At 43.0% G+C, this 27,069-nt stretch overlaps 1 protein-coding gene across 2 annotated transcripts in view; it reads left to right on the top strand.

Annotated features, from left to right (window-relative positions):
* The window catches only part of kiaa0825 (KIAA0825 ortholog), a 143,264-nt gene that overhangs the window by 48,149 nt on the left and 68,046 nt on the right, over window positions 1-27,069 (top strand). For both annotated transcript variants that reach the window (XM_044026994.1, XM_044026993.1), the window contains 8 exons: window positions 53-192; window positions 4,981-5,160; window positions 7,397-7,624; window positions 7,713-8,017; window positions 8,501-8,607; window positions 11,196-11,340; window positions 13,950-14,099; window positions 15,534-15,628. In XM_044026994.1, the coding sequence (XP_043882929.1) occupies window positions 53-192; window positions 4,981-5,160; window positions 7,397-7,624; window positions 7,713-8,017; window positions 8,501-8,607; window positions 11,196-11,340; window positions 13,950-14,099; window positions 15,534-15,628 (1,350 nt within the window). The remainder of the gene's footprint in view (window positions 1-52; window positions 193-4,980; window positions 5,161-7,396; window positions 7,625-7,712; window positions 8,018-8,500; window positions 8,608-11,195; window positions 11,341-13,949; window positions 14,100-15,533; window positions 15,629-27,069) is intronic.

The following is a 27,069-nucleotide window of genomic DNA, read 5'->3' as shown; positions in this document are numbered from 1 at the left end:
CTGCAGAACTGTCACATTTTGCTTTTTCTCTCCCCACCCCTCCGACGCTCAGAAACGGCTTCGAGGGCGAGTCAGCCCTTGCATGTCAGCTGAGACTGCTGACCTCTGACCCCGGATGCAATCCCAAGTTGCTGCTACGAATGCTGCTGTACAGAGATTGTCACCTGCTCCGAATACTCCTGGAAAACTCTCGTAAGTCTGCATCCAAACAGTGGATGTGTTGGTAATAATACACAACATTGTGTGTGTGTGTGTGTGTGTGTGTGTGCTGTCTGATTCCTGATTTTTGGATTTCCTTAAATTCCTTAAATATGTGCAACAGTGACTTTTAGCATTTAAAATGGAATTCAAAACACAACAGGAGGTTGTGGTTGCCTAATTTTCTAAAACACAGACGTGTTGTTTGGAGCTGATCAGCATTATTTGGCTTAATGGCTTAAAAGTAGCATAAATGTGTTAATATTAAAATGTTATACACTGCAGTTTTTGATATAAACTTTGTTTTTAATCTAAAACCGGGCCCTCGGAGTGGACGCTGCAGTTGCCTCGTACGGAAACATGTTTACCAGTGACTTAATTATGGTCGCTTTAAGATCCTAAGCGAATTATATAGACCTCAGATGAGCTCTATCAATTTTATGAAGTTATCATCAGCATCTTTGCCATCATCATCATTTTCACCTTGGTCATCATCATCACTAAATCAATAGAGCGCAGTAATAAACACTCAACATGCCCGGGCGGAGCACACACGCTGACCTTTAAAGATTTTCCCTTCCTTCGACTCTCCTCCGCACCAGCAACAGTCTAACCTTTAAAGACTGTTGTGCACTCGCACATTAATTCACATTATAGCGACCTCATTAATAACAACTCTCACTGTCTCATTCTCTCGCTTGGTCTGAGTCTGGCTCAGAGGCTGTGCGGTGCTTCGCCCCGCGCGCCGCCGTAAATCAAACGCTGGAAGCGCTGACTCTTGCGCGTTATCGCGGTGACGGGCTAATTAACCAGGAAGCAGACAGACAAAAGGAACAGCTTGACGGAATGTCTCCACTTCCATGAGAGACTTGTATACGCACTCTTCGGCCACTTTATTAGGTACACCTGCTGTTCAACTGCTTGTGATGGCAAATATCGAATCAGTCAATTACAACTCATGTAGTTCTCCCTCAGGGGGCACCAGAGATCACACGGGGGTTATTAAAGTTTAATAGAAAATAGAAAATACCAATCACAGACTCTATTGGATAATCATAACTCGGTATTACCCAAATTATAATACATTTTTGGTCTGTGACCTCTGACCTTCTGTGACCATTAGACTCATCAGGTCAGTTAGCAGCTATACCCGATCACGTTCCTGTTGAAACATGAAAGTACCAAAGACTCATAGGTGTCAAAAAAGAAAACAAGGCAATATCTCAAGAGTTACCTTGGTTTCGACAACCCACTGGAGTTCAACCTGAAAGTCAGAATGGGAAGAAAGAGAATTAAACTCCTTGTTACAGGGCATGACATCAAAGGATAGCATAATAACCTATTATCAACAAGCACGCCGAATGTTTCCCTTTGTTTTACATTAAATTAAGTTTTTTTTTACAAAACAACCTAAAATTTCAATTCAAAATAAGTGCAATTTCAGCGATTATATGCATAAGTTTACCATTTACTAAGACACAAAACATTAAGCCACAGGTATCTGGAACTGAAAAATATAATATTTGATTCTAATCATAATGTCAAATTTTTCTCAAATTCATTCAGGGGGCCCGGATTGGACCGGCTCTGTTCCACGGGCCATACGTTTGTCAGCCCTGGCTTATGCCTCTGACTTGTGACTGACTCATGTTGCTTTATTAGGTGTCTTTTGTACCTAATAAAGTGGCCGGTGAGTGAATACGATGTTGTTTGTTTTATTTAAAGTTAGAAAATTTGTAAAAAAAAAAAAAAGTACTGTCACTGATAAATAGATATGTAACAGCGTTGCATCCGAGGTAATGTATTTGCAGAGTGAGCTAAATCTGATTTATTAAAAACTGGTTTTTAGTTTCGCAAAATCCCTCAAACACACACACACACACTCACACACAGATGCACACTCACACATGCCCGCACAGCCTTTTTATTATGATCAGTGTGTCTGCTTCCAATTACTGTGGTTCACAGAGAGAGAGAGGGCCTCTGTGACTGGTTGACTGGTTGTCCGGAAGATAAACAGGTGTATGTATTGGCTATGCATCAAGGCTGGATAAGCTTAAAGACAGGGAAGGAGGGACAGAGGAGTGAGGAAGAATAGAGAGAGAGAGAGAGAGAGAGAAAGAGAGCAGCTGACATATTGACAGAGAAACACCAACACACTGGAGTTATTGTGCCGCCGCCGCCGCCGCTGCAGCACGAGTGGAGACTCTGCAGAGACGTGGCAGAGCACTGTCATCTGTTTCTCTGAAGTCATCTGCTGCTCCATAATGGGATCATTATTAAAAGGCACCTAGTTAACCTGTCATGCTCTCCAGAACCCCAAGTGGAAATTAATGTTAGTCACCCCTGTTTCCTTTGGACCAGTGCAGACGCAGCAGTGATATCCAGATAACCCTCTCCTTAAGGACCAATTACCAGACAGGCAGGGAACAAGATGCCAGTGGAACCAACATAATGCTGCTGACTAGACTGATTGCAGGTCAGGGTGCTTGACCACGTGTGTGTGTATGTGTGTGTGTGCGTGTGCGTGTGCGTGTGCGTGTGTGTGTGTGTGATGGTGAAAGACAAAGGAACATAGTGACAGAGACAGCAGCTGTGTCCAAGTGACTCACGTCCAATTTCTCCCGCTCATGTGACTCAGATCTGATTTTGCGTTTTACGGCTGTGTGGACACAGGAATCCAAATGTCAATTTGGATTTTCAGATCCGATTTATGTTTAGATTTATTCTGACCTTAAGTTTATCTAGTTTGTTGTTTTGTCTGTCAGTCTGGACAGCTAAAAAAAACACATTTTTACAGATCCGTGTCAGTCTGAACGTCTCGGTCGCTCAGATGGGATTTCAAAGTGTCTTCTGCGTCCGTTGTGAAGTGGGAAATCTGATCAACAACAACAACAACAACAATGGAGTAGATCCGGAAGTTAATTACAATAGTTATAATAGACAATAGTTTTAAAATCAGAAGAAAGTGTGTGACGTGGCATCACATTACCTGCTTGTAACTGTAACCTGTAACTATAGTTGATCCTGATGATCGGACCTGATGACCTGAAGCTATATATAATGTGAACAGTTGGTCAGGAAGATCACATTCTACCACGGTCAGATATTTATCCAATGTAAGGCCATGTGACATCAATACATGAAAGAGACGTCCAGCCAGAGCTGAGTCTCACCCTCAAATGACTGAATGAAAGAATGAATGAATCAAAATAAAGAAAAAATACTGCCTTCAATAACCCAAGGTCAGTGAGACAAGACAAACGAGAGAAAAAACCTGTATCACAACCCATTCTCATGTGTGCACGTCACAAACATGTCATTTCTCTATCTCTGTTTTAAATGTTTTACATGTGAACTATTCCATAGTTTCCCCTTATCCTCTCTTAATCTTTATTTTATCTTATCTTAATCTTTATTTTATATTATCTTAATCATTACTTTATCTTCTCTTAAGTGTGTCCCTCTTCTTCTCACAAATATGACATTCTCGGCTGTCATTCGTTCCGCATTCAGATGCCAGACTCTTGCAGTTGTGACTGCGAAACCACTAAATCTGATCTGCAATTAATCCGATTCTAATCAGGTTTGTAACAATGTGGCTGGTAATCTGAACACAGCCATGGGAGACAGAGGGAACTCATGTAGACCTTCGGTGGCGGTGATGTTTCTTTCATGTCTGGTGCTCACGGATATTATTCGGACGCAGGAGCTAATCCGGCCTTGTGATATTTCTTCCTCCATCACAGCGCCCCCCCTCACTGACTGCTTGCATTGCATACATTCTCGTAGTCTGATAGCTGTCATCTCCCACGCTGCAGACTGACAGACGGCTGGATGTCTGCCACCTCTGGAGCAACGGGCCTTTCCTCAAGAACCGCTGTCAACTCACCACACACACACACACACACACACACACACACACACACACACCAAACGTATAGAAATACATATGGGTTACAAGCGCACACGCCTCCATCCTCAGCCCATGTGCTCAGACGGCAGCCCCCACAAGGACACCCTGTCAAAACCTCTTCCTCTTCACTTCCTGTCTCCATGTGCTGTAGCTCCCAAAGCCAGGGGGTTTGAGTTCTGTTTCTTTTTTTCTTTCTCGGCCTGTTTTTCTTTTCTCCGTCGAACGCAGATGTTTTTGTTTTTTTTCCCCTTCGCTTTTCTATTCCACAATGCTTTTTGTTCACCTTCTCTGTTAACATGTGTCAGATATGGCAGCCTTGACATTTTCCAATGTGTTTTTGTGCAAAGAGAAATCAAGTTTGCTGTTTCACAGGACAGAGGTTTTACATCCTTCCCCACTGACCTCCACGAGGCGTGAGATTTTCTGAATCATTATTCAAAGAAACAAACAGAAAAAAAAAAAAACTGCGCCGTGAAGGTGATTGTACGCTCAACAGCACACTGTTGTTGTGTTGTTATGGAGTTGCCTGCTCCAGAATATCACATTTCATAAATGCACTTCTTGTCTTTATTAAACCATTCATAGCAACAAATGAAAATACAGTTGGACTTTCCATTCGGGTTGCAAAGGGGTGTAAAATTCCTGGTAAACTTCCCATGGGAATTACGTGGATTAATTGTATCATTTTGTATAATTGAAATGCGTGCAAAATTATACAATTAAAAAAAAATTTTTTTTATATACATACTGTAGATATATGCAGTATGACTATCTTCGGAGAGATGGTTGGCTGAACAAATGGAAGGGTCTTCAAAATAGTTTACAACTTTACAAAAAAGTGCAGATTATTATTTAATCTCTTTCAGATTTTATCCACGACAGTGCCTCAGAAGTGTCCGCAGAGAGTTGCCAAGGAGGAGACGACTTCATCGTCGCACTCTTCCAACTTTTCAGTGGCTTGAATCATGTTCCCAAGGCCTTGACTCAGGCCCTTCTGCCTTATCTGGAGAGCACACGTGTTTGGGAGCATCTCTACACACTGGCAGGTACGTTACAACTTGATGTTGGACTACAAATAGGCAACTTGGTGTCCACTCTTATACGCTGTGGGACAAAGGGACATACTTTACAAATGACATCATTTGCTGCATCACTTGAACATAGTGACTGAGACCATTATCTCTTCAGGAAAATTATAAATTATGAATTAAGTGAGGGTCATTTCCCCGTAGACTACATTCAGTCTGAGTTTTTTTAATTTTTTACAACCAGCAGAGTCCTAACGCTTTCTTCCGTCCTAGCCTGTGCTTTTCAAACCTATTTATATACTAGAGGTGCATATTGTGTGTTTTCATAGTTGCTTAATTAGGTCAATTATTTTCTCAATTAATGGTTTGGACTGGTTTGGTTTGTAAAATGTCAGAAAATGTTGGTCAATGTTTTTCAAACCTGGAAATAATGATGTTTTCCAAATGTTTTAATGATGTCTTTGTTATATGGAGCAAAGAAACCAGAAAACATTCACATTTAAGAACCTAAAAAGTTCTATTTATAATGAAAAATAAAAATCCTCAAACTGATTAATCAGTTATTAAACAAAATAGTTGACCATTAGTTTAAACCTTACTTTGCTATACTACCTGGTAGTAAAATATGATGTCACAAATAATGTGTTAGTTTAACATTAACTCTACTATGACCATATTGTTACAGAATATTATGTTTAATTTTCATAGGTTTTTTATGCTCATGGTGTATTATTTATCTTCTCTTTGCTGCAAAATAAACTGATACAAAAAAAGCTCATTATGACATCCTCATATCATAATGAGAATAATGAGAATCCAAAATATTGTGACCGAGCTTTTTCTTATTTTGAAAACAGGAAATGAAACGGCTGTAAATGCGTGAGTAAATGTGCTCATGACTAATATCTACTCATCTTTATTTTTTCATTTTTTGCAGCCAGTGTTGACATTGTATGAACGTGAGCTGAAGCCTGACTTTAATATACTGTTACAGACGCTGCAATTACTCCCCAACTCTTTCGCCGAAAGCCTCTGTCTCTCTCTCTCTCTCTCTCTGTCTCTCTCTCTCTCTGTCTCTGGTGCAGAGCTTAATCAGAACTCTTGAGGAGTTTGGAGCTTCTTTTTGCTGGTGATTTTTATATCCTGTGTGAGTGGTAATTATCGTAGCATAAATTAGGATGATTGGAAGAAAAGTATTTTGGATGGAGACGGAGCGAGGGAGGGCTCGGCGGAGGGAGAGAGAGCGAAAAAGGGAGATGGAGTTGAGCTGCAGAGAAATTCTCAAAGTCATCCAATCAACCATTTATCCTCGCAGAGTAATTAGTTTAATTATTGGCCTGTGACAAAGCTTTGTGTTCTAATTTTTGGGTACAGGATACCCCCAGTGCCCTTATTCCTATTTAAACTGTTCACCGAGTTTAACTTTCAAAGATTACACACTGTAAGTTTCACTATTTCTGCACATGTTTCATCACACTGCAGCAGCAGCTTGCTTCCAATCAATACACTTGTCAATACGGGAGCGGGCGTGTGAAGACTTTGAAAAACAGGTCTCGGTCTCACCTGCCACAGATTGCTGTGCAGTGTTTTGTTGTGGGGTCTAAGGTGAAACGTCACAGGTGACCCCAGAGATTCCAGTGCAGCCTTTGCTTTCTTACTGCTGACCGGTGTTAATGGGTCCCACACGGGTCTCCACAGAGGCCGTCATTTTACTATACCATTGTGGTCTATTGTTTTTACAATAGACCACAATGGACAAACTAAGCGTCTTTTGAGGTTTGATGCTAACTAAAAGCTAAATAAGTTCTCCAAAACCAATGGAAGTGTGGAAGGGCGATGTTCAGCAGGAACATGCAACATTCACCCATAATGTTGCTCCATTTATAGCATTTTTATAGTCATAAAATAGAATTATAATAAAAATACTATTAAACATTCTTACCTGTAGCAATGAGAGCCCCCTTTCCGCTGCATCTATACTTTTGAAATAATTAAAAACACAGTGTTTTCACTGCAGGCAACACACACATATGCTTATTAAATTCAACAGAGTGAGATTACCTTTACCAGAAATAGAAATAGACTTCCAGTTGACAGTCTCAAATATGGCTTGCATCCTCTAATAGCACCACACTGCCCAAGGCCTAACTTTAAACTTTATTCCCCTCCCTAGATGAAGTCATTAAAATCACTTTCAGTGTGGCATTAAGTCTTAAGGTCTTTACCTGCTCCTCTAATTTACCCTGTTTGTCAGACACAACGAGGACGGCACCGGTGGTGATAAGCTGTGTTCGGGCAATCGTCACCAAATCTACCCACGGCCTCCTGGCACATCTGGTCTCCATGGTGATGGGTTGGCCAGCCGCAGAGGGGCTGAGTGGAGCCTTGCAGAATCTACCAGGGAGTGTCCTGGCGAAAATACCCAAGGAGTGGAACTACACACCAGCGCAGGAATCATGCGGAAAAGAGTCCGCCACTAAGAGTACGCGGAGACTAGGTGTCAAGCTTTCATAAACTTAAGCACTGTTCTCCAACTCTAACAGCAAACACTCCTTTCTTTCTCCTTTCAGCGGTCGTATCCCTGCTTGTCCAAGCCATGTCTTTCATTTTCACCAACCTGCCGTTGGCTGTAGCGTCCGTGCCTCTTCCCGTTCGCTTCCTGCTCCAAGAGGCAGAGAAGCACCTCGCGCAGCATTCCCGGCAGCTGCGCTTGCTGGGCCTTCCGCTCTGGGCCTTGCTCGGCTGCCTAATCCAGAGCTTGGAGGAAGCAGACACACTGGAACGAATCAGCGGGTTGACACTGGACCGTGGGGCAAAGGATCGACTGTCTCTGCTGGCTGAGTGTCTCCAGGCTGCCATGGGCATTCAACAGAAGGTAAGGACGGAGGATTAGGGGCTGTCACTTCTCCCCCCCCCCCAAAAAAAAAATCGAGTTTGAACAAATATAATGTGACAAGCTATTCTTTTGAATACAAAAATATGAGAGGATTAAACTCTCGGAAAGAGATAATAACTAAACTAATATGTGAATACTTGAAATACTGCCATGCGCATGTCTGCTCAGGAGGAAGTTTTAGCTTTTCTGTGCCGCAGCAAATCCACATAACATCACTTTCTTCTTTTTCCTGATGAATCAAGAAGGCATGATGAAAAAAACTACAACTAAACACTAACAATTATTGTTCTCTTGTCCTCTTTTAAGCTTAAAATGAAGCTTAAAATGTACTGCTAAACATTATACATTTAAAACACTGATAAATAATGATATTAATGGACTTCAGTCATTTGATTTTGAGGTCATGAGGTGACGTTTCTCACTCGTCCACCTCGTGGTCTCTTCTCGTGTCTTTCTCATCAGGGCGTCCCCAAAGCCACGGTGCTCAAAGTGCTGCAGGCTCTGGAGGAAAAAAGACCCAAATGGACAAACATGCAGCTGCAGAAGGCCCGCAAGCTCTGCGCAGACAGGTGAGAGGTCAACCGCGGGGACCCGGCGAGAGGTCAAGGTCACCGCGGTATCGATGTAGCTTGAATAAATGTCTTCATTCATTCATGAAAGTGCTGTAAATGTGTTTTCCATCATTACTCACAGTTAGTATTGATTATTCCCATGCACCTTCAGCGAAAAAAAAAAAAAGCATTTATTTTATTCAGACTATCTCTCTCTCGCCCTCTCTCTGCTTTTTATAAAATGAATTTTGCAGCACACGGTTTTAGTAATTTATGAATTTAAGTTGTAAAGGATTGACAGTGCGACGAAGGAGGAGGTTCAAGCCGATCAAACTGACCGGCCGCTGCATTTAGATACTTGCTATTCAATATTGATGCTAAAACAATAAGAGAGCATCAAAATTCTGATGTATCATCAAGATCCTTTTTCCACTGAAAGCTCTGTGAGTAGGATTAATGAACGTCAGATGTGTTTGTTGTGGTAAATGATGGACATGCTGTCTGAGTGAGTGGACCGCGGGCTGCAGTGATGGGAAAACAGCTTTCACTTTGGGCTGATCTGTGACCTTTGGCTCTGCATTTTGTTGCTCATTCCCAGAAATTGCATCTCTGGTCGCTTACTTCATCATAACAGAGTCTGGACGCATCCATCCTCATGAAAAGGTGATTCGGTGCCATAACACAACATGTGCAATTAAAAGAAGAAGGAGAATGAAATAAATAAAGAAAAAAAAAGAAAAACACTGAGTGGATTATGGCCGGTTCTAGGAAATGCTGTCTGTTTCAGTGACAGGAACTTGGGGATGACACAGAGGGGTGGAGGGGCCGGAAAGTGGGAGGAGGAGGATGAGGAGGAAGAGGAGGAGGGGGGGCTGAGTGGAAAAGTGAAAGAACAGTGATTATGTATCACCTGTCGGAGGCATTCAGCGGGATCATTACTATTCATTAAACTAACCTTCACAGGGATGTGACGCCTGGCTTGTAAACAATCACAATACATTGTCAGAAAGAGCGAGACAAAGAAAGAGGGAGACTGAGAGAGAAGTGGATGTCACAAGTCCCAAAATAAGTAGCACTTCACTTACAAGCTCGCACTCGCTCTCTCTCACACACACACACACACACACATGCAGGTGTTGCAGCTTAGGACGCTGCACTGGCTTCCACATTTTACCTTTAACCCTAACTAATAATGCAGAAATTAGATTCTGCCTCTATCGGACCAGGCTTTGGTCCCCAAAAAGTAATTATTTAACCCGTTAATGGTCCTAAAGTGTCAACAAAACAAGGACACTTATTAGGACACTGCATTGACTTTTATTCATTTGGACCGTCTTACTAAAACCATTAACCTTACCCTTAACCATAATCACCTAAGGCCTAATCCTAACATTTTCCTTAAGTGCAATTCATATCTTATTACGAAACTTTACCCAAAACAGTCAGAAATTAAGTTCTACACAAGTCGGACCAGGTTTTAGTCCCCACGAGGACAACTGCCCCTTAAAAGGTCAGTGTTTGAACCAAAAAATGTCCTTAAGTGGCAGCAAAAACACACACACACATAAAACACACACAAACAAGCGGTTACAAAGAGCACTTGCCCCCTCGCGAGCCCTCCCATCTCACTTTCCCTCCTTCCTCTCTCAACTGTAATCCCCGCCACCCACCTTGTCTTTGCAAAGTAATTTGTAGAGGAGAAGATTATTGTTCTCCATCATGGTGACCCTGGCTGGGCTGACGGGATGCATACACAGATGAAGATGAATGCAGTTATTCCTTGGCGGAGGTCTGCCTCTTTCAGGGCACATTGGCCCTAATGACATGATTGATAGGCTGTCCCAAATCCAGAGGGGCCCTCATTAATCACCCCGCTGACTGAATCCAATCATCTGCTTCACCTGCACAGTGATGGACAGGAAAGGATACAGTGCAGGTGCTGACACGGATGCACAGCCACCGTCGCCGACAACGCCGCCGCCCGGGCCCCGCCGAGCGCCGGGAATGAGGGGGATGTACGTACGCGGACGAGACGGGACTCCTCTTCCTTTGCCACTCTCAATGTCAAGCAGCCAATGGCGGCCTGACAGGCAACACCATTTCTGCCACCTTATAATTACAAAAGGGAAGAGAGCGAGAGGGAGAACAATGACAGGAAGTGTATGTGAAGGAGAGGGTTTGATGGACGGTGGTGTGATATCCATCCATACCAGGAAGGGCAGGAAAATGATGCCGGCGTCTGCCAGGGTTGGGGACTGTACATGCATGAGGACCTTGACACACAATTACACACACACACGTGCGCGCACTTACCAACACATACACAAATCATCTCGAGTGCGGCAGCATCCTTCGGCCAAAATCCCCATGTATGTCATGAATAGTGATGGAAAGAGTGAATTTTGTCATGTGACCGTCAAACAATCTGTGCTCACCTTGATTTCTTTAATGTTCTTTTCCAAGAATTACACTTTCGTTTGCTCTCAAAACCAAAAAGAATACTCACGACATTGCTCTTGAAACTGGAAAGTACTTCCTCTGCCAGTTGTGTTGTATTCAGATTCTTTCCCCCCGCCCCCTTCTCCCGACTCTGTTTCTCTTTTTAGCGTCTTTGAGCGAGATGGGGAGAGCGGAGTCGCTGCGGATGAACTGACTGAGCAGAAAATAGGCCTGATGCTGCTGGAGCTCTGCCATAAAGCAGGTGGCAGTGACTACCTGAGGCAGATCTATCACATCATCCAAGGCAATGAGGTAGGGAAGCACTCCTTCTCCCCAGCAATTAGGTGGCTGCTGGCCTGAGGCCGCAGGCTGTTCAGGAGGGAGAGACAGAGGGTGCAGGGCTGTGTGTGTGTGTGTGTGTGTGTGTGTGTGTGTGTGTGTGTGTGTGTGTGTTTGTGTGTGTATTCTGCTAGTTCTGATCTTCTGTTACTCGGGAGACCTCAAGAGTGCAAACCTACTGCGATTTCCAACGTTGTATCCTCACCACATGGAGAGTTACAGGAGAAGTTCTCATGGAGGAGGCCAGATTAAACAAATTGAAACATGTCATTTATGTTTGGACTGTAAAATGTAAGAGTTAAGTGACACGTTGTCAGTGTGTGGGAAGAATTAGTGACATCTTACCACGTTCTACATCCAGGGAGAGCAGATTTATGCATATAGGTATAAACCACATCAATCTAACCTTCTAATCCTGCATGCTCAATCTCGTATTCCATTCCAGTAGAGGCGATTTCCCACCAGGAATGTCGTCTTTCTTTGATGACATAGTACGTTTCAGCTTGAAAACATGGAAAGCGTTCCCTGACCGGTCTGTCCGTGATGGACAGAATTGGAATTTTGAGGGACAGCTCAGGTTGAATGGTTTGGAAATAGAGTGAGGGTTGAGATAGACGGAGCTTGTGTATTTTTTACACAATATTACATGTTGTAGTATCGATAAGAGTATCGGTACCGATAAGGAGTATCAGTATCGGTATCGAATAACATCCTAACGATATACATTCCTACCCCTAACAGAAGTGAATATACAGTAAGAGCCTTATTCTTGGTAATGTGAGTCAATAAACTCTCTCTCTCTATATATATATATATATATATATATATATATGTACATACACATACATATATATAGTGTGTGGCATTAAGGAAGACTTTATTGACTCACATTACCAAGAATAAGGCTCTTAAGTGTATATTCACTTCTGTTAGGGGTAGGAATGTATATCGTTAGGATGTTATCGATACCGATATATATATATATATATACATATATATACATATACACATGTATATGTATAATTAATGATGTCAGACTTTGCATGAGAATAGACTGTGGGCGTTTGCCTCGATCAGAAGGGAGTGATGTTTTTCTGTCGCCCAATCAGCTGACCGTCTCAACTGTATAGTGTACCATTTCACTGTGGTACCCCAAGGGAAGGGTACCAAAGAATGGAATGACTGAGGCCGGTTATTTTGGTACTGTTCCTAATGGAAATGCTAAAAGAAATTGGCACATGGACTTAAACTTATCTGTAACTCTGTGTCCTTGATCCTTGAGGGAAAAATAATGTCCGGAAGAAAAAGCTGCAAAACGAGTTTGACTTGCGGCCGTTTCGTGGCGCACAGACTGACTGTGGCGCGGTAAAGTTGGGTGCATTTGTCCGTCGAAGTCTGTCCATTTTAAGGAAGGAAAAAATGTTGCAGGTTAGTTCGATTTCACTCTCGTATACAGTTCATTCCACAGTTACAGTAACAGTGTTGTCCGAAACAGGGAGGCGGTGCTCGGTGTCACTGACACGGTCATCCTATAGGCCGCAGCGTGGAATAACACAATTATTAGCACCATATACATTATGCTGCTGCTGATGGAATCCATAAACAAGCTATCACCCTATGTAGCAATTTTAAGGGGAATGTGAATTGGATATGGGAGAGCAGAGCGGGCGCCGACTATCTCCATCCACCCAAGGTCGAGGCAAGAACACGCAGGTCAGGGACAGAGGTGGAGGGAGGGAGGGAGGTGGGGGTTCGGAGGCCATGTCAGGCTGACGGATGGGAATGTAGTGGATTCACACCGGGAAGCCCGTGTACACGCAAACACACGTTGAGACATACTGTACACACACACACACACACACACTTATTATTTTACTGATGTGCCTCGTGAGGCAACAGCATGAAGTTACTACAGCAAATGTTCCTAAAAACCAAATTAGAAAGTGTCTTCAAACATGTTTTCCCTTTACAAGTTGTATTTTTTAGTATTAGTATTTCCAATACTTATTATATCAGAGTATATCTCTGCAGTTTCCAGCTCTATGTGAATTCTCTTGGTATCAAAATAAAGATAACACTTGTGAGATAAGTTTCACTGTGGATGCCACTGAGTAAATGCACATGGAACTCAGCGTAAAAAATATTGCATTTTAAAGTAAATATCACTTTTAAAAATATGCAGTAGGAGCTTAATGCACTCTGAAGTGAAGCAGAGCAAAATTAGAGAGGTTTTGGGAAAAAGAGATTCCCGGGCATTCTCTAGTTTGGCACAATCTGTGCCATTTGAGATTTGTTACCAAATTATTAAACCCATTCAATTTTATTTATATGTCACTATTGGCCTGAAAAAAACAACCTTATTTCTATTACCTATTTTATGTTGAGATGGTAAAAAAAAAGGTTTTTAGAACTTTGAGTTCATGAGGTGTGGTACGTTTTTTGTTTGTGGACCCCAGGAAAAGTCACGTCTATCTTTATGGAAGCTAATGAGTGTCCGAATAAATACTTAATTACAGTGAAAGCAGTGTTACAGCTTCATTCTCTCATGTTTTTTATCTCTGACCTTTGATTCTTGGATGCAGGAAGTGTTGCTGTCAAAGCTGAGTGGCGGCACAGACTGGACAAACCGTCCTCCGGACTTGGTGAACTTTCACCTCGTCTCTGACCCCGATCCTGTCAAATTCAACCCTCTTCACCAGTTTGACCACGTTGGCAGGAAAAAGTTGGATCAGGTTTGCCGACACTTTATTTTGAAGTCATCATCACACCTGTATCTGAGCAGTCTCAGCCTACACCTGTGCCATCTTTGTTTTATTTTTTTTGTTCGGCAAAAATGATTTCATACTTAATTATTTGAGTTTCTTCATGCGGATGTTAACTTTCTCCAAAGGTGAGCGACTTGAAGTTGAAGGTTAGAAACTGTCGTGAGTCTCTAGTGAACTGGATAGTGTGGCACTCTCTGAAGTCTGCGAGGTCTTTTCCGGGGCCTCGGTTTCCCCCTATTCTCCATAGGTCGCTGCCTTTTTCCCCGTTGCAGGAGTCGAGGTTGGCAGAAAGAGAAGAGCACAGTAAAGGTGAAAAGATGAGAGAAGCTCCCTTTTCCATAAAAAGTGATTAATGTTAAAGGCAGAGTGCCGTCTTGAAGTGCACTTCTGTGGGGGCTTTGAGCTGTATACCCTTTTACCACCCGCTTATCCCCAGGAGTACCACCACCATGTTAACCTAATTGTTAGATTCTTTTTTTTCCTCTTTCTTAAAGGGGACACATCTTCTTACAGGTTGAATAAGGTTATTTTTATTGTACTATCAAGGGGGAATACACACTGATATGGCACGGAATGATCAATGAAGGTCAGTTTTTCCTCTTCTTTAAAGAAAGGGATTGTTTATACAGTGTTTATTTATACATTTGTGACGCCTTGTAATGCAGCTGTGTCGCCGCTATTGTTTCCGAGCAACAGACACATTTTTAATCCTAAGGCTTCGCCCGCTTTTTCGGCTTATCGCGGGGCTGCATAGCTTTGCATAGAAACATCCTATTAAGAGAATGATTAAAATGCCTTCTCCGCTTCAGGTGCCTGTGTTGTTTGTCAAATAAAATGGAGGGAGGAGGAGGAGGGGGAAGAAAAAGTTCCGTCCATCAATCACCTATGAGGAAAGAGCACACAGAGAGAGAGGGATGGATGGAGGAAAGAAGCGGAAGTTCTTTTACTTTTAGTCGATAAAACTCAGCCTGGAGTTGAGAGTGACATTTTGGCAATCAAAGCAATCTCAATTTTTATTTGCTTTCCCAATACGGTGCGAGTACATCTGTGCATGTGTGTTTGTCTAAGTACAGGAGAGCGAGAGAAGAGGGGAGGTCCATGTCTGAGTGGAAAAAAAACAAAAAAAGAACAGCGCATTCAGAAGAGTAACGACTCCCTCCCAAAATTGATTTATCTTCCTATAAATGATGGCTACATCCCCCCAAATGGATTTATAAATTAATTGCTGTCTTATTGGAATAAAAACCTTCTTGTGCGGACATGATTGATCGCCCAGTGTCAGTGGCCTGCACTGGGGACCCCCCTCCTCCTTTGTTAGTGGGTCCCAGCTGGAGCAGTAATGCACTGATGGTATTAACCCTGATTAATAACTAACAATGTGCTATCCTCATACATCAACAGAGTGCCGTGGTGGACTGGGCATGGGACTGGCCGAGGCTGCTGTCGGCCGGTCGGGGCACGAGTCAGGTCACCTTCAAAACTCTGCTCGCCAACAGGTAAGACGGAGATTTTCTCTTGTTACACAAACGCACGCTCGCTGTCCATCGGGCTCCTCACAGGTGTTTTTGTTTGCTCTCTCCTGCACAGAGGCATGTGCTGCCTCGGTAACATCATAATAACCCTGATAATCTTTATTTATTGAGCACATTTCATGCGGAGATGCAGCCCAAAGTGCTTTACACGGTCAAACAAGCAGTTGGGCAGTTAATTAAAGGTAATACAATTTATAATAAGTATTATAATTGTATTTAAGATGAAGCAAAATGTTATCCTCAGGGACTAAACAACAACTAAAACACAAAAATGACATATTCAAGTATTCTTTATTGTCACTGTTATGCATATACATTAGGGCTGTAACAATTTGTAATCGATAATTGATTTGTTCAGTTTGAGGGTTTTTTCATGACTAAAACAAGATTTTTGATTGTTTCAGCTTCTTAAATGTGAATATTTGCTGTTTTTTTGCTCCTTATGAGCAAAGAAATCCTTTAAAACTCAGTCATTTTGGTTTGTGGACAAAACAAGACATTTGAAAACATCATCATTCCGACATTTTTCAAACGATGACTCGATAAATGGAGAAAATACTCGACAGATGAATCGGTTATGAAAATAATCGTCAGTTGCAGCTCTAACATACACGTCGCGACATTTTGTTTCGGTAACTCTCGGCTTCAAAAGGTCCAAACAGCTCCAAGAACTGTACAATAAATGTATATAAAAGACATATCAGCAGCCATGTCACTGGAAAACAGATGGCAGTGTAGAACCAAAGCAGAACTCTGTCAAGAATAAATAAGAAGACGTCAGACAAAAAGTCAGCAGAGCAAATACAAGAATAAAGATAAACGTAAAAAAAAAAGGAATAAACACACCAGAGATTAGCCGTGAGGAAAAAAAGGATGACATCACAAAAAGGCAAGTCTGTAAAAATGGGTTCTAAAAAAGTGATTGAAAAGAAATCACTGAAGCCTTATCTCCTCAGATCAGTCATTCCAACATCGAGAGAGTCTGACAGAAAAAGCCCAATTCCCTTCAGATTCTGGGAACGCTTGACTTTGGGTCTAAGAAATCTAACAAATAACAAATATTACATGAAATAAGGTCATAATATCATGGTTAAAAACCTCATTAAAAGCTGAAGTAGTCATTTGTGTCTTTACACGCACAGAGTGAGGGTTTTCGCTCAGAACACACGAAGAAGGATTTTTATTTCCATCTCTGAATCCCCTCTAACTTTTGGCATCAGCTGGAGTCAGTGGGGGATTGTGTAGCCTTGCTGCTCCTCATCAGACGCTCTTGTCTTGCACTGTGTTCAAAGGGCCCGAGAGCTGCACAATAGAAAGTGAGCTGTGGAAGAAAAAAAAAAAAAAAAAAAATTAGATTACGTTACTATACTGAATCACGCCGCTGTTCCTGTCTTTGTAAATGCACACATGTGAGTGATTGTCGTGGACAAAATCTCTTGCAGATTTTGGCATTTGAGGTATTCCTCCTGTCTGAGTTCTTTAGTGGCCTTGAGACAGATATAGGAATAGTTATGGATGGGAGGGGAGGCATGAAGGGAGGGAGGGAGGGAGGAAAAAAAAAGAGTATCTGGCTGCTCAGATCTCGGTGTCACCTGATTGAAGAGTTTTTCGCCCAAGTCCACCTCTCTCGTCCCATCCTCCCGCTTCCCCTCTCCTCTCCTCTCCTCTCCTCCCCTCTCCTCCTCTCCTGTTCTGCTCTGCAACGGGCATAAATATTTATGCAGGTATGTGACACATATTAGATGGCAATACTTCAGGCTGTTCCCTGTTCTCCATTCACAGCTGTCACGCTGCCAGCTATCAGGGAGCCATGGGGCTACTGCACCTTGTCTCCACGCCTACGCCCAATCCATTCTAAATCACCGTCATTGTAACACACACACACACACACACATATGCAAACACACACCTTTATAACAAAGGGCAAGCTCTGCATCTGCCAAGGACACAGGTCTAATAAGGGTGAAGTACGCAGCGATGTGCTGTGACGAGCTTTGTCGCCGTCATGCCTCTACCCCATCTTCCCACACACACACACACTCTTTTTTTCCTGCCCCTTATATGGTGCTCCGTTGCATGTTAAAACAGATACTGTCATTGCTTGACTGAGCCAAATTAGTGTTGGGGCATTCATGAATAGAAACCGAATGGAGTGGAGTCAGAAAGGAAGAGAGAGAGAGAGAGAGAGAGAGCGGGTAAAGAGAGATTGGACTCACAGTTTGAGACTGTGATTGACGTGGAGAGAGAGAGAGAGAGAGTGGGAGAGAGAGAGCAGTCACTACTGACAAAGCACCAAAAAATTGTGAGGAAAGATGGGAGTGTGAGGGGTGTGTGTGTGTGTGTGTTGGGGGGGGGGTAAAGGTTATATAATTCACCCTAATCTCACAGAATCAGAGTTTCTGAGATTCTGTCATTTGCCTCATTAGCTCCTCTTTTGTCGGGACAGAGGGGGCAGATTTCACGGAGGATTTGGAGAGCGGCTCGAGACGCTCGCCGCGCGCGCGGCGCAGGAAGTTAGTTCACGGCTGGCGACGTGTAAGCTGTCAGGAGTTCTCCTCAGATCCATCTGCGACTCAGAAATATCTCCCGAGCTATAGAAGGCCATTCGCGGGCTAAGCTCACTGATGTTGAATCCTCTGATCCATTTGTTAGTGCAGATAAGGATAATGCCCGCCGCCGCGCCGGAGACTTGAAGTGCCCTCGGCAGTTTCCACAGAGGTTCCACAACAAACGCTCCTATTACTGCGTCGTGTTGCCGGGCAAAGCGCAGGTTATATACTTGCACGCTTTGACAGCATGAATCATAACGTCGTTGCCTCGCACTGTACTGAAAGACCCATAATCCTGACCTTGTGGTGATCTGTGTTTTCTAACTTGCAAGTTTTAGTCTCCTTGAATGACTTCCCTTCTGCCGCGCAGAGCCAATCATGTTGTGTTCCTCCTCCCCAGGTCTGCGTGACTTAGCGGTGTGTCTCATTGGCCTCCTATATATTGTTACAGTGGCGGGACAGTTATGGTGCGCAGGGTTTATATCACATTCTAATGGAGCAAGGCTATGAGTTAAGGGCGGTGGGCTTTTACGCGCGGGCTGTTAAATCACTGCTCAGATGACTTCATTAGCAGAGCAGGACACATGCTGTGACACTTGCGCCTGCAAACACATAAACACACACACACGCTCACTTTCGCCCTGCTGCCTTGACAGTGTAACATCGGGGGCCAGACGGGAGGGAGAGTGGATTTATACAGGTGTGTGTGTCCTTCTGTGTCACCTGTCACTTTACTTCCCTCAGTGTGATGGCTCATCCATCATGTGCAGATTGAGCTTTTCAGCAGAAACCAGACTGATTAATACTACCCCAGGACCCCCAGGGTTGACTGGCTGACTCGTCGGCTGGCTGACTGGCTAACCCGGCTTCTTGGAAGTCTCTTTGTTGGAATGGATAGATGGAACTTTTTTTTATTTATTTATTTTTTTTGTCCTGCTATAGTTTGCTGAGAAAATGGAAGACAGGCTTGTGGGAAGTCGTAATCAGTTGATGTTTAGCACGCGTTTTAACACGATCCAGGGTTCCCGCGCCTTGGTGGACATCAAATTCAAGGACCTTTCAAGGACTTTCCAGAACCACTTCCCTCAAATTTTAGGACCCAGTGTGCTGACACACAACTTAAGATTGGAGTGTCCACCTTTTATTGATTTGCAGCACGCTCTGCATCTGGACATGTGGTTGTCCTTGGGATCTTGGTCAAAGCCAGTCTTTGTCATTTTCTTTGGTGAGTACAGAGATCTTGGAATTTGCATTTCCCAGGCATCGCGTCGTCATTTGCGCTCTCTTGCTTAACGTTACTCCCTCATTGTTCTGCATGGAATCTCAATGTCAAGAGTGGAGAGACACAGTGGACAGTGTCCACAACACTGCAAGGGATTGCGACTGGACGTTTGTTCTACGTACAGCAAGCAATGCAGGGCATGAAACTGTAGGTGTAGCACTTTCAGTGACCCATGTCTCTTCAGAGCGATCCTTCAAGGGCCTTGAAATACATTTTTCAAACTTCAAGGACACGGGGTATCCCTGCCCAGTTTTTATATGTTGATCTGGGCACTTCCAGCAGAAGCTGGTTGGACGACCTCAAAGCCCTGCTGTGCTCATGAACATCTATCAATCTCAGATAAATAAGATGGGGCAAGGCCATTAAGTTTAAAGTTTAAAAATACTGATGAATACACCAGTATAGTACACCAGTCAGCATCTCTTTCACTTGCTCACTCATCCTCCTCCTTCAATGATGTGCTTCAGACGCATAGTGTGAGCAAAACTGCAGCGAGATAGTGTGAAAGTGTAGACTGCAGGTTCAGAATGGCTGTGGGATTGCATTCACCTCCTGAAGCCAACCAGGGAATAAGAATATATTGAGTAGCCACTAGTGGGCAACTCTGCTGGTTGCAGAAAGGACAGAAGTCTATGGGAAAATGTCAGTAGGTGTGATTGACAGCTGGTGTCGCCCAATAGAAGCTTGGTTACAGGTCACCCATCTGAGCTGCCAGTTGCAAAACGTCAAATCACAAGGCTTCAAAATGGGAGTTCAGATTCCCATGGGTGATGTCACAACTGTTTGCCATTTGAGCGAGCGATAAATTGACACTTTTTTGTTCCAGGCCTGAATAGGACTACAGAATATTTCTGATTCAGCCGCACTGATGTGTATTTGCTCACTTATTCTAACACAAGTCTCTAGTTTCCTTTTCCAGATGCCACAATCAATGACACTGAATGCCCAGGTTAAATATGTTCTTGACATTTTCTCTTTGAATGAATAGCACACTGAGGTTTTGTGTTAATTTCCATGATCTACGGGAGGAAATGTGTCTCACTCTCTGACTTCAAGTTATGTGCCGCCCATTGTCTCCAGACAGAGAGCTTACTGATACCAAATGGTTTCTCTTCATTTGGTGATCTATGAATGACTCTCTTTGATGACACTCTACTATGTCCTTGGACGCCCCCTTTAAAAATCTTCTTTACACTCGTCAGTCTTTCACGACATGGTTTTTTTGCACAAAAACAACACAAAAAGCAACACAACCTCTTTGGGATCAATCAAAGCGATGTTGGACCATCGCTTTCTTCTCCGACTCGGTGTTGCAAGGCCTTCTTGAACTGTCGTCATTTTTCTTTTCCGTCCAACAAAAGCAACACAAATCTCCTGTGCAAAGAAGACGTGTGGTGCATTGCACACGGATGGAAGTCACGTTTTAACTGCCATCTGCCAAGGTGACTTTTTGAGACTTTTTCTTTGAATCTTGTGTGTCAGTGAAGGTCCTCTGACCCGGCGGATAAGGGTCAGCCTGGAATGAGAGATGAAGTCTCATGTGTCACAGGGCGCCTTTTCCACTCCATCATAAAGCCCTAATCTCAACCAAGGACATTCATCCTGACATCTACACGACCGGTCCAACTGCTCCAGGTACCGTCTCCGAAAACCAGCGCGGGACGTTAATGAAGACCACCTAAATCAGGCATTATTCATATTTAAAGTTCGATATGTCATGAGATTCAGCAGCATAGGTTTGCAAGGCTTAAAAATGGTAAGCTACTCTTTAAATACTGAACACTTAAGCATTTCCTTTGCATTCTCTTATTGTTGCCGTTACCCCTCAGGTCCATAACAATAGCAGTTTGTGGAGAAATGCCAGTCTGTGGCATTCTTTTGCTTGAGCGGCTCCTTAAATTGCGGCAATAGACACTTGTGCTTTCAGGAAGTGGGCAATCGCCATCTGTTCCTGGGCGCTGCCATATGGCGGGTCTTTTTCTCAGGGAATAAAATAAAAACAAATATGTCAGAATGTTCGTCTTCCTCCACGGACTCTGATCAACCTGGGGAGAAGCTGGATCTCAGTGTGTCTGGATTAATGGTCTTACTTTACGCCTCGGGGAACGAGGGAGTGTGTGCTCGCGGCCGGTGCGGCTTTGTGTTTGTGCGCATGTTAATTCACATTTATGTACCTGGATGTATTTCGGGAATCATTTATCTGACTTAAAGGGTGATGTTGTCGTACCATTTTGAGCAGCTGGTTGCTGTAGTCTTGGAAGCATTAAACAACACGGGAGGAAAGAGCTTCAAGGTTAGCCAGAGTGACATTTCAGGGCTGCTGCCGCTGCCAAAATAACTATAGAAGAAACACTCTTGAACCATCATCAGGCTCTCCATCTTGCGAGGCCAGAAATTCAAAAGACTTGTCACTTTTGAAAATCAGGAGAGTGTGATGTGTCATTGAGGAAGGGCTTCTTTCTTCTCCCGTCGATCTCCTTGTGTGTGTCCCCTCCACTGAGTGACAGCTGGGGACGCGGGTTTGTGTTGGTGTAGACAGAATACATCTTTTGTCGGCTTGGTTACACACGGCGTGTTTTGTCTTTGCTACCCCTGGACGGCACTGACACAGTGAGGTTTTCATTAGCCATAAGCAGGTGGTGGAGGGAAGGAACGAGCTTTGCACGCTCAACTCTTGTTTCCATGCTTGCCGGCATGTATCTGCACTGCGATAACTTCTATACAGTTATATGCAAAACACCCGGGTACATGTGTCTTGACTGTGTGCGTGCATGTTCACGCTTATATTTCTGTGTGTGTGTGTATGTGTGTGATATTTGGAGGTTTGCTCCAAAGGCGAATAAATCAGTGATGCCTGGGATAAGGCCGTGGCCCCTCCTCAAACTGCACAGACAAGCTGAGAGGCTCATTAATCAAACGGCCAGTCACAGATGTGATGGCTTCCACACAAACCGCCAGCAGACTGTGAAAGTCACATCCAACAGAGTCAACTGTCAGCCAGGCAGGCGGGCAGGCAGGCAGGCAGGCCGGCCGCACTTTCCCTCCCCTCCCTCCCTCCTTCCCCTCTGTTGTATTTATCTCTCAGTCTCGCTTTACCTCCACTCACCTCCAGCGTGATGCCTCAGTGTGATACATCTGAAATATTTGTCTTGTCCCTCTAAAAACGATCTGAGGGGTCGAGGCAAATCCATCTTCTCAGAGAGTGGTCATGGTCAAACCATTGTACGGACAGGAGGCATCAGTCATCACTGCACGTTGCTACGCCGACCGTAGACGCGGAAGACTCTATTTTGTGGTCCCCCTACTGTTGACAAATATATTTTTCATCAACTCAATTCTCAGTAAAAGCAACTCAAGCTGTATATTAATTGCTAATCAGTACGTAGTGCAGACACAGTGCGTCGGTTCATGGTTGCAAGCCTCCTTCATGGAAATGCAGTCATGTGAAAATGACTTTTCCATTCCCCTTCTGGTTATGATATTACATATCATCACCATTTCACTCCTGCAATCTCAAATCCCAACGGGTTTAAATTGGTTACAATTGTGAACAATGCTTACAGTAATATCACTATTCACTGACAGCACTGTTAGTGCACAGCGCTTATGCCACAGAGCAAGCGTCTCAACAGGATTATCTGGTGATCCCCCCCGTGTATTGTGAACTTCCCGCATCTGACCTCAATAAATTTCCTTTTCTAAAATTGGCATTTCGGATGATTTCATAACATAAATAGCTACATCTGCAATTGTTCCAACTTCCAACCTTGAGTGAATAAATAGTTGGAGGGACTCGGCAACACCAGAGCTAAAGGAAAAAAATACCATTTAATCTATGGTAAAGCCCCCCAAGGATGGGGTAGAAATGCAGGATGGAACAGGGACAAGACAAAGCCACTGTTCCTGATTAAAAATGGCAAGTCCCAGGGCTCTTCGGATACACTGGGGTATTTGCTGGTACAAATATAAAGACAGTGCTCCACAGGGCAACAGAAAGCTATGCTTTTGTCTTAAGTATAATGCTGTTGGAAGGGAGGAATTTCTCTTGTTCTGATGCCAGGATTTTGATGATGACTTCAGTGCAGTTGGAGCCTCTCGCACAGCTCGGCTACATCTTGAGAGATCAATTTTTTTTTTTTTGCTACATGAACCTTGTGAGCAGCTATTTAACCCAGGTTTTTATAAATATGTGTGTGATTAAACACACAAGTCCAGCAAATGTTTTTAATAAATGCATCTAATAACACAAAGGACTGGTTTTTATTAATGTAGAGTTGAATGACATGAGCAATCTGTCCATCATTCCCTGTTAGGTCTTGTCAAATTGCTTTGAGCAAAGCTGGAAAAGTTTTTGCACCGTGACGAGGAGTGATTATTAGACCTTTTCTGATTTGAAAATTAGCATTTTCAAATGATTTATGAATCATGTTTCTAAAAATATTTTGTGCTAAAAATGGTCGTTGTTTGCAGGAAACTGGGCCATTATCAAAGTCTGACAAGAACAAATGAGTGATGTAAAGAAAGTGATCAACAGTGATTGCAATAATGTAATACCATATATATATATATATATGTATATATATATATATATATATATATATATATATATATATGTATTGTTTGGATTATTTGTATTTAAATAATCATAGACATGCTCAAATATACATATGTGGGGATTGTATGATATAAAATGTAAAGGGGGAAACCCATGGCTTTGCTTCCACTCTCTGGATTTCTCTGACTAACGGGGATGCACCACTTGAACCATGACAAATACAAAAACAGATTTTTGTCAAAGCACAGTGGTCGGTCTGAATTCCTGGAACTTCACAGCTATTTCGGATTCTCTGGGTATTTATTTTTGAGCTCGATCAGCAAAAGATTTCCATATTTTGCCCCTGGAACCAGTTTTGTCGACCAGTTCAGTTGGACTGTCTGGGACCCAGATCAAGACATTGTTTGACGTGGTTGCCATACTTCCTGCTGATTTACTGAGTTGACTTTTTAGCGGACCGCTGCAGTCCATTGTCAAGAGCCAGACTGTGACCGTCTGTTCAAGTCCATTTTTGTATTATCCCTCTTTCTTCTTGCTATTCTGTTCCATGTGCCATCATTATTCAGATGCTCTGGAGGTGACACCGAGTTATGCTTTCGGCTTGCAGAATATGTTTGGCTATTTGATTGAGTGTTCTGAAGGATAACACTGCACAACTTTCCATGTTGAACTGGAAAAGCAGCAATCACATTTTGTTGACTTTGTCAATAGTGCAGTCCCGCAGATTAACATGTACAGTATGTGTAAAAACAGCCAGAAAAGAGTTGAGGAGTATTTGGCTGTTTGTGTTATTATCAAACAGTCCCTGACTGTGAGATAGTAATGAAATGAAAAGGTTGTGGGTTCAACTCCTGACTCTGATAGTTGATATTTAGGGGCAGCCCGTGGCCAAGTGGAAAGGGAACTTGACTTGTAACCAGAAGGTCGCTGGTTCAATTCCCCACCCGGGATTATTAAGGGGATTAATAAAACAAAAAACTAAACTTTATAACATATATTATGTTGCAACATGTGAATGGGTGTGAAACGTGTGAATGGGTGTAAATCAAGACTAAGTAACGAGTAACAAAGAGTAAAAGTGAAAGTTGCTATAAATATAAATAACAAAGTATGAATTTTGTACTTTGTTACATTACAAAACTGGGTGTTACAGATAAAAACAATGTTAGCTGGTGGCTAGTTGTTAGCATGTTGTATCTTTCCTTTTTAAAATATTAAATTCTTCAAGTTTGGCAGAGTATAAACACCCTCCCCTCGCCAGCTCTTTGAACTGACAAAGAGCGCATAGGCCAGTTTCTAGAGTTGACCAAAGTGCTGTACATCACATAAATACATGAAACAGACAGGATATAAAACAATGTAAGCTAAAAAAAACAACAACAAAAAACCCAAAAAGTGCAATATAAAAACAATAAAAACAGAATATAAAACCAATAAAACACTCAATACAAGAGCGATAAAAAAAATATAAACACAAAATGGTCAGGGAACGCCAAGGAGAAGAAGTGGGTTTTTAGTCCAGATTTAGGGGGGCAGCTTGTTCCACACTTTGGGAGCCACCACAGCAACGGATACAGCAATTGTGATTTTTGTGCAGATTTCAGTGATCGCCACAGTGCGTATGGATGTAAAAGATCACTGAGGTAAGATAGCTGTGTAAGTAAAAAGTGAACATTTTAATTTAATTCTAAAATACATTTGGAGCCAGTGAGATGCCAACACAGGTGTTATATGCTCTTGTTTATCTGTTCCAATCAGAGACTACGGCTGCCTGGCTAACATTAACATAGAGGGCATAGCAGTATGAGCCTCTTAAAGTCATTAAAAGAAAGGAAAGGCTTGACCTTCACTGAAAAAAGCTGTATTTTGACCACTGAATTAATCTGTTGATCCGTTTTGAAATTAAAAATTTAACATACATATTTTATATACAGTAGTACTTTCTCCCAACTGTGTTATGTGGGTTTGGTAGACTCTGAGAACTTTGATTTCGTAAGATTTATCATACTAACATGTTTACAAAAACACATTGGTTTGATTTATCCAAACATTTAACGAAGCGACTCAGTGCTCGTCACACTGGACGGAGGAGACATCAGCCAAATTCTTATGACGTGTGTGAGAGACGGTGGAGGTTTGTTATTTGGTGGTACATCATGAGGTTATATATCCTGTCGCCAAGCTCATTAGCCCGTCGGCGGTGCCCGAGCTGTCCCGGCCAATCGCTGCGCTCCGCTCGGCTCTGCCATTTGCATGTGGTCCAGGAAGAGATAATTAGAGGGATCTCTGCCTGTCACTGTTAATCTGGGATTTAGTGAAGGGCTGTGACGCCGACATGCTGATGGACTGACACGCATGTTGACACACACACACACACACATCCAGCAGTGCGGCACTACATACTCACACCAGCGTTCAATGTACACACGTAAACAAACGAGTAAATACCTGAACGCACATAAAAACATACACATTTCACCAACTCTATAAACTCGGTCTTCTTGACCTCTGACCAAAGAACTTCTGTGCGTACTCCGCCGCTCCTCCATTGGTATGTTCATGATCACGTGTTGACTCAGGGGCTGTTTACACCAGTTGTACTCTGCTGTTGACACAGGTTTTAGATCCGTGTTCAGATAGACTGCGCTTGTCGCTTCCAAAAACGGGCAGAATGCTCAGTAAGCCTTTTGAACAAGCCCAGCTGTCAGCCGTATATACTTTCACACGCGTGTGTTCCGATGCGCACGCTTGCCAGCAAACATGTACATGTTGCGTGCGTGCTGGCACGCCACCAGCCACACACAAAGTCACTCAGTCACACGTCGCTGATTGGCAGGCCTCCCGTTCATCATTCCAACTGATTTGTCCAATCAATCTCACTCGGAGAGTCGCTAAAGCGTTGACTAATATTAAGAGTAGAACATGCAACAATTAAAACATCCTGTAGGTAATTACAGAGCTGGTTTAGCAACAAAATACTGCGTGTTTTCAGTCTGTTTTAGCATTTTAAACAGTCACT

The sequence above is a fragment of the Solea senegalensis genome, linkage group LG5, assembly GCF_019176455.1.
Source record: "Solea senegalensis isolate Sse05_10M linkage group LG5, IFAPA_SoseM_1, whole genome shotgun sequence".
NCBI lineage: Eukaryota > Metazoa > Chordata > Actinopteri > Pleuronectiformes > Soleidae > Solea > Solea senegalensis.
The sequence above is the reverse complement of the archived record's forward strand: the minus strand, read 5'-3'. Positions and strand labels throughout refer to the sequence as shown.